At 42.5% G+C, this 13,061-nt stretch overlaps 2 protein-coding genes across 8 annotated transcripts in view; one reads left to right on the forward strand and one right to left on the reverse strand.

Moving 5' to 3' along the window:
• Positions 1-3,017, reverse strand: part of PRPF4 (pre-mRNA splicing tri-snRNP complex factor PRPF4) — a 23,184-nt gene extending 20,167 nt beyond the window's left edge. For all 3 annotated transcript variants that reach the window (XR_003211467.2, XR_012373511.1, XM_025887985.2), the window contains exons 1-2: positions 2,891-3,017; positions 1,948-2,125 (exon numbers count right to left, since the gene is read on the reverse strand). Coding sequence is in view for 1 of the 3 variants with exons in the window: in XM_025887985.2 (XP_025743770.1) it covers positions 1,948-2,125; positions 2,891-2,917 (205 nt within the window). In the remaining 2 variants the exon portion in view is untranslated. The remainder of the gene's footprint in view (positions 1-1,947; positions 2,126-2,890) is intronic.
• Positions 3,018-3,068: 51 nt separating this feature from the next.
• On the forward strand, positions 3,069-10,975 carry CDC26 (cell division cycle 26). Of its 5 annotated transcripts, none has more exons than XM_025888588.2 (4): positions 3,069-3,257; positions 5,499-5,612; positions 6,083-6,204; positions 10,544-10,975. In XM_025888588.2, exons 3-4 carry the CDS (start codon positions 6,124-6,126, stop codon positions 10,718-10,720), a joined length of 258 nt encoding a protein of 85 aa, XP_025744373.1. In that variant the 5' UTR covers positions 3,069-3,257; positions 5,499-5,612; positions 6,083-6,123; the 3' UTR covers positions 10,721-10,975. The 5 variants fall into 5 exon arrangements, with proteins under 5 accessions (XP_025744373.1, XP_025744372.1, XP_025744376.1 ...); XM_025888587.2 differs by having other exon boundaries at positions 6,111-6,204; XM_025888591.2 differs by lacking the exon at positions 3,069-3,257 and having other exon boundaries at positions 5,497-5,604; positions 6,111-6,204.
• The last annotated feature ends 2,086 nt before the right edge of the window (positions 10,976-13,061 follow it).

Below are 13,061 nucleotides of genomic sequence, written 5' to 3' on the forward strand. Positions count from 1 at the left end.
AAAACTTTTTTTTTTTTTTAAGATTTTATTTATTTATTTGACAGAGAGAGACACAGCGAGAGAGGGAACACAAGCAGGGGGAGTGGGAGAGGGAGAAGCAGGCTTCCCGCGGAGCAGGGAGCCCGATGCGGGGCTCGATCCCAGGACCCTGGGATCATGACCTGAGCCGAAGGCAGACGCTTAACGACTGAGCCACCCAGGCGCCCCTCTAGCAGTTAGTTTTAAAACCCACACCGAATACAAGGATTTTATTTTTATTTACTTTTTATTTTTTTATTGTTTAAAGATTTTATTTATTTGACTGAGAGAGACACAGGGAGAGGAAACACAAGCAGGGGGAGTGGGAGAGGGAGAAGCAGGCTTCCTGCAGAGCAGGGAGCCCGATGCGGGGCTTGATCCCAGGACCCTGGGATCATGACCTGAGCCGAAGGCAGACAGACGCTTAACGACTGAGCCACCCAGGCGCCCCTATTTTATTTATTTTTAAGATTTTATTTATTTATTTGACTGAGAGAGAGAAGACAGCGAGAGAGGGAACACAAACAGGGGGAGTGGGAAAGGGAGAATTAGGCTTCCTGCTGTGCAAAGAGCCCTGCAGGCTCGATCCCAGGATCCTGGGATCATGACCTGAGCCGAAGGCGGATGCTTAATGACTGAGCCACCCAGACACCCCGGATTTTTTTTTTTTTAAAGCAGGCTCCACACCCAGCGTGGAGCCCAATGTGGGGCTTGAACTCACACCCCTGACATCAAGACCTGAGCTGAAATCAAGGGTCAGATGCTTAATTGACTGAGCCACCCAAGCACCCCTGAATACAGGATTTTGATGAAAAAGTGAGAATTACAGTGGTGATGCAACCTAAAATAGTCTAAACAGTTAAAAAAGTCATTAAAGTGCATGTATATAGAAAAGAAAATGTGGGGGAGGATCAATGAGAAACTTAAGTCCTTTCTGTAGAGAAGTCTATTTATTTTATAGCCTCTGTACTGTTTGAATTTCTTATGACAAACATGTACAACTTTAGAGATGATCTCAGGTTACAAGATCAAGACTCACACTGGGCTCCATGCTGAGCGTGGAGCTTGCTTGGGGTTTTCTCTCCCCCTCTCTCTCTGTTTCCCCCTCCCCGCCACATGCACACGTGCGGCTGCGTGCTCTCTCTCTCTAAATAAATAAAGATATAGAGGACCATTAGTTATTGACGTGGAAAGCTATCCTCAACAGTATATCAGTGAAAAATGCAAGTTATAAAACAATTTGTATACATTTCATTTGTGAAAAAAATAACAAATTTTTACAGCTTTATTAAATTGGAAAGATGTAGAGCCAATTAAGGATTACAGGATTTTCTACTTTACACATTTCTACACTTTGATTTTTTTTTAAGATTTTATTTATTTATCTGAGAGAGAGAGAGAGAGAGCGTGCACGCATGCACGTGCACAGAGGGAGAGTGAGAGGGAGAAGCAGACTCCCTGATGAATGGAGAGCCCAATGTGGGCTTGATCCCAGGACCCCGAGATCATGACCTGAGACGAAGGCAGACACTTAACCGACTGAGCCACCCAAGTGCCCTAACGCTTTCTTTCAAAATAAAAATATTACTTTTATGATTTAAAACAGGTATTTCATTTAGTGTGAAAAACTGGAAAACTAAAAAGGAGAGAATGTTACAAACCATAGTAGCTTCAAACCAATGCCACAACTATACTAGATCTCTGGAAGACAAATGGCATCAACTTGAATCCAAATACACACTGAATAAATTGCTCGTAAGATCACTAACAATTCAACAGAAGAAAAATTGTATAAAAGGTTTTAAGAGAAAGGCTCTTTGGATGATGCTAACCAGGGTAGGCAAAGGATGGCTTTACCTAAATCCAAGTTTAATTGAAATTTTTGACTATAATACAAAGACAAAGAGAGACTCACTATTTGCATCTTACCAGAGGTTATGTTAATATTTCCTGCTTCAATTCCAGCTTTAAGTCCTTCTTTTCCCAAAATCCCAGACTCTCCTTTGGCCAGACGCTCCCTCTCCTTCTCTTCCAAACTTCCGTAATAGATGTGTGGTTTCTTCACAACAGGAGCAACTAAGTCATCAGGTGCCTTAGTTTTGGCTGCCTGATAAATCGAAGACATGGATTAACCTGAGGCTTAATCTCATTTATTAGGCTTCCCCAAAGGATGGAGCTCATCCTGAGCTTCAATCCTACTTCTTCCCCAAAGGAAAGGACAAGTTGGCCACCAGTTAAGATATCTCCACTGATTGGGGGCGGGGGTGTGTGTGTCTCTCAATTACTTAGGTTTTGCAGATAGGAAAAAGCTAATAAAACTAGTTAATTACTCTTGGTAATTTTTTTTTATCAAAGATTTGCTTTGGAACATACTTACATCGTTCCGTTGCAATCTCTTCTTGGGTCTTATGAAACTTCCAAGGCTACTGCTCATCACAGGGGAAACATCAAGGATCACAAATAACCAACTCAATATTGAGGGGAACTAGTTCGTTATTGGTCTACACGTTTCATAAACGTATTCAGACGTAAGGCAATACATATGAAGTTAGGAGGCCTTACTACAAAATTAAGAAATCTGACGTAGACATGTATCTGAGCCAAGATACTACTCCCTTCCAGAGCTCCGTTTTTGGACCAGTTGGAAGAGGTATTTACAGTTTGGGGCTGTAGTGAGAGGTGCAAATGAACTAAAACACAGGAACGCACGTACGAATCAGGAAAACGCTGCTCCTCTAAGACAGGACCGAGTCTCGCAGCCTTTCACCTCAGTCCTCCACCACCTTAGCCCGTTCCCGAGCGGCCCCATCTCGCAGTAACCACTTCCCCAACCCCTTCCGCGTTCCTCGCCAGAGTGAGCTGAGATCCGTACCGTGGAGGGGCCTCGTGAGGTAGCCATGCTGAGCTCCGAGCCGCGAAGCCCCAGCGAAAGCCGAGCTCTACGTTTCAGACGGTCCACCGCGCGCCCCGCAAAGCGGAACTACGTCACTGACCGGAAGTGGGCCGAGGGCCGATGCCGCGTCCTGGGTGGCGTGGAGCATGATGGGAGTTGTAGTACGGAAGAGTCGTGGCGCGAAGAGTAGCGTGAACAGTGGAGCCTCTGAGAAAAGCACGCGGAAGACGAGGTTCTGCAGGAGAGAATCTCAGAGCAGTCTGGGAAGTGTAGTCCAGTTCGCTTAGCAGAAGATTCGCGGTGGGCGCCGGGGTTCCGGCAAAACGCTGAGCAGGCTTCAAAAGAGGTAGGTTCGTCGAGTCGCGCGGCCTGGGGCTGAACTCCGGAGCAAATGGAGGGCTTCCGAGGCCTGACGTCGCTCCTGGCCCTCCGAGAGGCTTCAGTCGTGCTGGAGCGGAGGGCCATGTTGCCATGGAAACCCTCGCTCTGGACCCGGGAGTGCCACTCTGGAGCAGCGGAGGGAGTGCTGTTCTCCTCTGCTGTCGGGAAGTTTTCCCAAGGGCCTTCTGAGCTGGGTGAATTTTTGGGGATTTGGGCATTGGCGACAGATTAAGCTCGAAGAGCCCTCTAGCGCCAAAGTAAAATAAAGACCCGAAGGAGGAGCCGTGGCCTTGTTTTGTTGTTTGTGTTCAGCAGGGTCTTTGTATCTGATTCAGAGTGAGAAGATGCCTGTGAAGGCGTCAGGTAAAGTGCACGCTGGCAACTCTGCGTGGCCCTGTGTTCCGCTGGGGGCTGGGGCAGCGGAGATGAACAGACGAGGACTTTGTCCCCGTGTCGGGGGTGGAGATGCTTAAAATACTGGTGTTCCTCGAGCTGGACAGAGCCGCCCCTAACCTCACCAAGGACAATTACAGGAATAATAACTATTATTTATTGGGCGTTTACCAAATGCCAAATTATGTTCCAGAAGCTTACACTGCCTTACCTCGTTCAATCTATGCAACAGAGTACAGAACACGAGGAAACTAAAGTCTAGTGAAAGATGAAGCTAATTGTCCAAGATCAGTGGCGTGTGGGATTAGAATCTCTGTCCTCTGCCCTTTTTCTTGAGCGAGAACTTTTGCCCTTTACTCTGTACTACCTCCTAGTGGCGAGCTTTACACAGTTTGCAGAAAACTAAAGAAAATACAAGAAAATGTACAGCAGAGATTTTTTCTTTTAAATATTCTTTCCTCCCTACTCTCCCTTGGAACTTTGGCTTCCTCTACCATTTGTTTACATGGCTTTAAGATAGTATCTGATTGATTGATTTATTTTAGGTTTTTTTTAAGATTTTATTTTTACGTCTACAACCAACGTTGGGCTGGAACTCACAACCGGGAAATAAAGAGTCCCATGCTCCACCGGCTGAGCCAGCCAGGCACCCCAAGATAATATCTGAAACAATATAAAACAATATGAAATGTAATGTGCCACTGTTTGTGTTGAGAATATCACCTGTTCTGTTCCAAGCTTCACAGAAGGATATGTTTCTTCTTTTGTATACTTAACAGTCTCTAGCTACATCCTAAATAGATGTAATAATAATTTATACCTGTATGTACTTTTTTTTGTTAAAGATTTTATTTATTTATTTAAAAGAGAGAGAGTGGGCTCGTGCATGTGCGCATGGGCCAGGGTAGGGGCAGAGAAGCAGACTCCCCGCTGAGCAGGGAGCCCCACGTGGGACTGGATCCCAGGACTCCATCTCAGGACTCTGGGATCATGACCTGAGCCAAAGGCAGGCACCGAACCAACTGAGCCATCCAGGCGTCCCCCTTTTTTTTTAAAGTAGCCTCCACACCCAATATGGGGCTTGAACTCATGACACTGAGATCAAGAGTCTGATGCACTACTGACTGAGCCAACCTGACACCCCTATAGCTGTACATACTTTAAAGGAGCTTTCATTTACATCATTCTTATTTAATCTTCACCATGTGACCTATGTATAAGTTTTATAGGAGGCTGACATTTATTAACCAAACTGAAGCGTTTCAACTTCATTTATAAAATAGAGGTAATTTTGCCAGCATCACAGGGTTTTTGTGTTCAAATAAAAATGTGAAGAATGGGAATGGAAAAGTGTAGGACAGTGCTCAAGAAAAGTTCATTTAACTTTATTTGGGTTTCTCAGTTTATTCAACAACACATGTACTGAGTGGTTATTATAGATACACTCTGCTGGATGCTATGGAGAATATAAAGATGATGCCATTAACAGGTATTAAACTGACTCAGGGAGTTTCATTGTCTTTAAAAAAAATTGTTTTTTGTTAGCGTAAGCATTAGCTTGGGCTTTCAGCCTCAGGATTGGTCTTTTGAGCCTCTTTGTGTTCTTGTTCTCTCTACCTTACTCCCCTTTCTCTGTCTGCCCTTCACAAGTCAGCTAAGACATTTCCTCCAGAAAGCCTTCCATGTCCCTGTTTACGCCACACTCCACCCAGACTGGATTGGGTGCCTGTGTGATGCCATTGCATTGTCCTCCATCAGAGTCCTTATTAGAATATGTTGCAATTTTTTGTTTATGTGTTTGTTTTCCCCACAGGCTGTGACTATGCCTTTTAACTCTGGAGAGGGAGCATAAGAAGTGTTTGTTTAATGAATGAATGACCTATCCATTTAGGACCTGTTTAGACCCTGAGGATAACCCTGTGAGTTGGTGAGTTATACGGAGTTTTCATGAGATTTAGTAAGCTGATTTTAGTATTCAGGAGTGATAACAAATTGTCACAGTTCTTATGCAGAGTTGATCAAATTTAATGGCTTATGTACTCTCCCAGTAATTATACTGAATTAAGATATGTTATTTTAACTTTATTCTCTGTGCTAGAGTATTTCTTTGAATGTGACTTCAGTATAAGATTAAAGTGATTGTTGCTTAGTATCTATCCTCTTTTTTAGGCAGCTTGCTCTTTTTTTTCTTGAAGACTTTTTTTTTTTTTTGGAATTCCAGAGTTACGGATCTTCATCATGTAATAATCATACATCTGATGACTTAGAAGTCTATGTGTGAACCCAAATGAGTCTTTTGTATCACCATTCCTTTAACATGCATGCTGACAAATTGATCTTGTATTTGTAGCTGAGATTCATCCCCTCCAGTTTTTCCTCCTCTGCTATTTCTAACAGCTGATAGTTCATTGGGTCTGGCCCTCAGTGTTGATCTCAGTATGCTGCGGCGAAAACCAACCCGCCTGGAGCTGAAGCTTGATGACATTGAGGAGTTTGAGAGCATTCGAAAGGACTTGGAGGTAAGAGTACAACTTTCGAATCCTTAGGGATATTTAAAACAATAACTTTAACTTTTGAACTCCAGACTCTTACCAACAGCTTATTTGAAACCTCTATTTGGATGCTGGAAGGCATCTCAAACTTAATGTGTCAGTTTCCTGTGGCTTGCCATAACAAATTACCACAAACTTGGTGGTTTAAAAAAACAGAAATGTATTCCTTTACCATTCTGTAGGCCAGAAATCTGAAATCAGTATCACTGGTCCCAAATCAAGGTGTCAGCAGGACCACGGTCCCTCCAGAGGCTGTAGAGGAGAATCTGTTCCTTGACTCTTTCAGCTTCTGGTGACCACTGGCATTCCTTGATTTGTGGCCACATCGCTCCAATCTCTGCATCCGTGATCACATTGCTTTCTCCTGTTGTGTTGTGAAATCTCCCTTTGCCTTCTCTTACAAGGATACCATGGGATGGCATTTTAGGGACCGCCCATGTAATCCAGGATAGTGTCTCCATCTCAAGATCCTTATCACATCTGCAAAACCCTTTTCCATATAAGGCAACATTTAGAGGTTCAGGGATTTGGACCTGAGAGCCGTGGGAGTCACTGTTCCTGCACTTAACATGTTAAACAAAAGACCTCTTGATTTCTTCCTCAAGCCAGTTTCAGGTGTTCCCTATGTCAGTATCTCTGCAGCTGCTTGAGCCAGAAACCTAGGAGTCACTCTTGAGTTCTCCCTTTTCCTTACCCTTTGGATTCACCCCGTGCATCTCCATGGTTACTACCTTAGTCCAAGTGACCATCACCCCTCTCTCTACAATCTCAGTTGTGTCCTCAGTGGTCTTCCTACTTCCATTTTTATCTCGTTAATCTATTCTATGTCAGGTTTCTAGAATGATCTTTAAAAATTTTCAGATCATGTCATTCCCCTGGAACTCAATGGTTTCTTGCACTTAGAATAAAATCTCAGTTTCTTACCATGGCCTCCAAATTTTGTATGTTCTGGCTCCTCAGGTTTCAGCTCCTGCCATTCTTTGCCCTGGCTTCTGTACCCCAGGCACATTGGCTTTCTTTCATTTCCTTGAACACGGCAAGCTGTTTATCGTGTATGGCCTTTGTACATGTTATTTTCCTCTTCCTCTGTCTTCATGTCTGTTGAAATGTTGCTTCTTTAGTCTGAGAGGCTGCTTCTGACCCTATTCAAGTTAGGGGTGTCATTCCCATCCATGCTGTCCCTCCTTAGGGTCTCTCAAAGCACTTCATTTATTTTTTTTATTTTTTAATTGTTAGGTTAATCGCGCCATACATTACATCATTAGTTTTGGATGTAGTGTTCCATGATTCATTGTTTGCGTATAACACCCAGCGCTCCACGCAGAACATGCCCTCTTTAATACCCATCACCAGGCTAACCCATCCCCCCACCCTCTCCCCTCTAGAACCCTCAGTTTGTTTCTCAGAGTCCATCGTCTCTCTTGGTTGGTTCAAAGCACTTTATTTTATTTTTTTTTAAGTAATAATCTATGCCCACCGTGGGTCTTGAACTCACAATCCCAAGCTCAAGAATCACATGCTCTACCAGCTAAGCTAGCCAGGTGCCCCAGAGCACTTTATCCTTTTATTTTATAGCATTTATTATAATTTACAATGATTTGTTTATTGTAGCATTTACATTAGGAACCTTGATTGTAGATATCATGTTTGTCTTCTCCACTGGTGAGCTCCCAGCATTTGGGAAGGAGCTCATCCCTGCATCATGGTGGGAGCTCAATATGTACTTTTTTAAAAGATTATTTATTTATTTATTTGAGAGTGAGACAGAGGGAGCACAAGTGGGGATTGGAGCAGAGGGAGAGGAAGGAGAATCAGACTCCCTGCTGAGTGTGGAGCCCAACGTGGGGCTCGATCCCAGGACTGTGAGATCATGACCTGAGCGAAAAGCAGATGCTTAACTGAGCTACTCAGGCACCCCATCAATATGTATTTTTAAGTGTAGCTTATCCCACAGTATTAAATGATGTCCATTAATAAGACTTAAATTCTTCAATGGCTCTGAGAATAAAGTCTAGATTCCTTAGGATGGCATACAAGGTTCTTTGTGGCCTAGTCCTTGCTCATTTATCTTTATCTTTACTTTATCTTCCACTGTCAAGTTATCTTTAACTTTGATCTTGGTGCCTCTGCACACTTGGTTGCCTTCCACAGAAAAGTCCTTTCAGTATGATTTAAAATTTAGCTGTAATGAGTCTCATAAAATGTTGGCATACTGAACTTTGATTCTGCAGAATCAGCTCACTATTGAGTTAGTGTTTCTGCAAAAGGCAATTATCCAATGGGTTTGACCTGTTTTAGAGCAGCTTAGGGAGGGATAGATTTGCCCTAAACTAAAATAAAATGAAACCAGTAGAAACTGGTATTTCATTTGATACTGAAACGAGTTTAACTATATTTTGATGACTCTGGATTCTGAAACATTCAGTAGTTGTTCATGGTGGGAAGCCTTTTAAATGATTCCATACCATTTGGACATTCTCAGTTTCTCATGGCTTATAAAATGATAGTATCCTTTGCCTCTAAACCTGTTTTCACTGAGCTATTTGTAATGTTACTTATTGGTAGTGTAGACTAGAGAGTAACTCAGAAAGGTCATTTTATGCACACATACACACACATAAAGTAATACCTTATTTGATTTAGTATGGTACTGTGATGTTGGCATTTAATGCTGAGTTCATTAGTAAGTGGTGAAGAATGGTGGCGATTCCAGTGGTTAGAGTAGTTCTTCCAAGGAACGCTAGATAAAACATTTGTTCACTGTCTCAGAGAATATTATTATCTAATATCTTTTGGTCAGGTAGTAGTAGTTATGGGATAAGTGTTAATCTCTCTTTTCGAAAATATCAAACTGAGGGGTGCCTGGCTGGCTCAGTTGGTGGATTGTGCAACTCTTGATCTTGAGGTTGTGAGTTCAAGCCCCACGTTGGGTGTAGAGATTACTTAAAAATAAATTCTTAAATCAAAATGATCAAACTGAGATACTGACTTGGTGAATTGTGCGGTCACTTGTGACTTAAGAGCCAAACTTTTTTTTTTTAAGATTTAATTAATTTATTTATTTGAGAGAGTGTGCGAGCAGGGCGGGGAGCAGAAGGAGGGGGAAAGAATCTCAAGCAGACTCTGTGCTGAGCACGGAGCCCCATGCAGGGCCGGATCTCACAACCCTGAGATCATGACCTGAGCTGAAATCAAGAGGTGGATGCCCAACTGACTGAGCTACCCAGGTGCCCCAAGAGCCAAACCTTTTACCTGAAAACAAAACGAAACCTCAAAATTCAGGTCTTTTGATAAGATAGCACCAAACCTTATATTCCTGTGTTACATTTAATTTCATGGTGTCAGTGAAGTTGTTAATTTCTGGTGGTTACTGCTTTATCAGTCCCTTAATTTTTCCATCTATTCTCTTGAATAATACATTTACTGAAACACCGTTTTCTGGGTGCCTGGCTGGTGCAGTCGGTAGAGCATGGGACTCTTGATCTTGGGGTTGTGGGTTGAGCCCCATGTTGGGTGTAGAGATTACTTAAAATCTTAAATAAAAGAAACGCCCTTCTCTTTCCCTTGTCTGCCAACTTATTTATCTTTTTTTTCTATCTTTTTTATTGAGAAATAACTGACATATACCACTGTGTAAGTTTAAGGCATAGAGCATGATGGTGTAATTTACATATATTGTGAAATGATGACCACGGTAGTTTCAGCTAACATCCATCTTCTCGTGTATATATATATATATTTAAAGATTTTATTTATTTATTTGAGAGAGAGAGAGAATGAGAGAGAGAGAGAGAGCACATGAGAGGGGGGAGGGTCAGAGGGCGAAGCCGACTCCCTGCTGAGCAGGGAGCCCGATGCGGGACTCCAGGATTGTGACCTGAGCCGAAGGAACTCACTTAACCCACTGAGCCACCCTGGCGCCCTTCTCATATATTACTTATCTTTCTAATTGCAGCTTCCTGCTCTGAAGCTCTGCCACAGCACACCCAACTCCTTACCTCTTCATGTCTCTCTAGCCGTGTGGACTTTCCTGTCAGAGCTGTGATCACCCTATGTTGTCATTGTCTCTTGACCTATTTCCTTGTTAGACTGTGACATCCTGGAGGGTAGGGGTTCTATCTTTTCTCGCTATGTCCCTGTATCCCCGCTTGTACCCTTACTATCCATTTAAACCTAGGATTTCAGCTTATCGTTCTGTAGGCCCTAACCCTAGCCTTCACCCTATGCCTGGTGCATGGCAGGTGCCAAATAAATGTTTGCTAATGGAAAGAACATTGTCTTAATCCTAAGACTTTTATACTTCCAGACCCGTAAGAAACAAAAGGAAGAAGTGGACGTCGTAGGAATCAGTGACGGAGAAGGTGCCATTGGGCTCAGCAGTGACCCCAAGAGCCGGGAACAAATGATTAATGATCGAATTGGTTATAAACCCCAACCCAAGCCCAATAATCGTTCATCTCAATTTGGAAGTTTCGAATTTTAGAGGCAGATTATCTGGCATGCCAGAGCCCTGGAATGGAGTAAAATGCTGGCAGAAGTACAAACAAGATTTAGAGAATTGAGTGCTTGCAGTCAAGCAGAATGTTTTACCTCCTGCAGAGAAACACTTCTGCATGAGATTACTGATGCTTAACTTTTGCTCTAAGTGGAAATCTAAACTCTAGTTTGTCTCTGGAAAATTTGACTCTATAAAACTTGTCTGATTTTTGTTTTTAAAAATAAATATATTTTTGGAAAAGTGTGCAACACCTTTAATGAAGCATAATCATAGCACTGTTAACCCCCCAGGCTTTAAAAGGTAATTGCTACAAGAGGTAACATCATTCCTCCCACCTTTATTGAGAGACTTGAAGCACACAACACTTCAGTTGATCCCTGTTACTTTCTTTCAACTCATCTATTCAGCAAGTATTTTATTGAGTGCCTGTTATGTGCCAGATACTGTTCTAGGCACTTAGTAACATCAGTGAACAAAATCAAAGATCCCTGCCCTTGTGGAGATTAGATTCTAGTGATTTTGTGTAAAGGTGGTCATGCTGTTGAGTTTCCAGAATCTGTTTACAGAATGGCTTTGTAGCTAGTCTGAGTGTAATTTGGGGAGGGGAACAGTGGAGGGAAACACAGTGATAGGAATGCTCCTAACAGAATTACCATCATTCCAGTTTTCCTTCCTTTTCCAACTTGCCTAAGAATTTTTCCCACTAAGAGCCAATCAAGAGGGTGATTGAGAATCATGTTGGCGCCTGGCTGGCTCAGTTGGAGGAGCATGTGACTTGTGATCTCGGGGTCATGAGTTTGAGGCCCACTTTGGGTGTAGAGATTACTAAAAAAATAAAGTTTAAAAAAATCATGTCCTGTTGTTTTTACCATTTAGTTCAACTACAGGGAACTGCAAACTGTGGTAGAAGGAACCTCTGGAGTCATCAGTTCTGAAGAGACCCCTTAGCAAGATTTTGCCCAGTTTTTCTAGGGGTAGCTTAAGGCTGGGTATTAAGAATGTGGAGGAAGGGCGCCTGGATGGCTCAGTTGGTTAAGTGTCTGACTTTGGCTCAGGTCCTGATCTCGGGGTCCTGGGGAGTCTTCTTCTCCTCCCTCTGCCCCTCTCCCTGCTCGTGTGCTCTCTCTTCACTCTCTCGAAGATGAATAAAATCTTTTAAAAAAATAAAAAGAATGTGGCAGAGGCAGGGAAAGGAGGATATAGTTTCTCTTCTTCCTCCAACCATTCTTAGAAAACCTTTATTCTTCGTTTGATCTAGGTCCTTCAATTCTGTTATTTTAATGGTCTTAAAGACACAGCAAGTCAGGCTCTAGATGGGAAAACTGAGTTACATCACCTTGAAGCTTACAAAGGCCAATATGGAAGGGCAAAAAACGGGAGAAACAAGTCTCTGCCTAAGCTCTGTCACTGGCTTCCCAGCACAAATAGGCACAGAAGCATGAAAACATTGTGCCTCCTGAATTTCTGCTTCCCTCCTGATTAGCCAACACTCAGAGGCACTACACCGAGTGCTTTCTGCTTATCTCAATCTTTTAACTCCAGTGAGAGTACTAGATACTAATTTTATAAAAGGTGAAACGAATGCTCAGCTAATTAAGGGGTAGAGCTGCAATTTGAACCAGGCATACTGATCTCTGAACCCAAGTTTCTAAACTTTATTGCTACACTGCTTTCCCAGTCACACTGCTGGGTCTAGAAAGTGGGGTTCTCAGGGGTGGAGGGACGGGATGCTGTTTCAGTTCTCATGAAATTTTATCTATCTTATGCTATTTTATCTATAAAGAATGAGACATTCACCAGATTAGATAATGGCTTCTTTATTGCCTATTGCAGCTGTAAATCCTTTTAGACACAACTGAAATTACATGCATTGGTTCTCTTATTCCTTAGGTCCTAGGGTTCATTTCTAGAATATGGTCAAGTGCTTGTGAAGAGATACTAAACTCATCCAGAAGAGCTTACCTTTAATTTCCTGAAAGCTGGAGTAAAAATAATCAGAAAGTTACTATGGTTTGGTTGCCTATTAAGTACTAGGTGCTTTATATATATTGCTCCTAAATTGAAATGGTACTGTTACTGCCTTTTTTATAAATGAGAAAAAAATTAAAATTTTGTCTTTTTTTTTAAAAAGATTTTATTTGGGCGCCTGGGTGGCTGAGATGGTTAAGCGTCTGCCTTCAGCTCAGGTCATGATCCCAGGGTCCTGGGATCGAGTCCTGCATCGGGCTCCCTGCTCCTTGGGAGCCTGCTTCTCCCTCTACCTCGCTCTCTCTCTGTCTCTCATGAATAAATAAAATCTTTAAAAAAAATAAAAAAGATTTTATTT

This window comes from Callorhinus ursinus, unplaced genomic scaffold (assembly GCF_003265705.2).
Source record: "Callorhinus ursinus isolate GAN/ISIS: 27379988/994484 unplaced genomic scaffold, GSC_fseal_2.0 scaffold24, whole genome shotgun sequence".
Taxonomy (NCBI): Eukaryota; Metazoa; Chordata; class Mammalia; order Carnivora; family Otariidae; genus Callorhinus; species Callorhinus ursinus.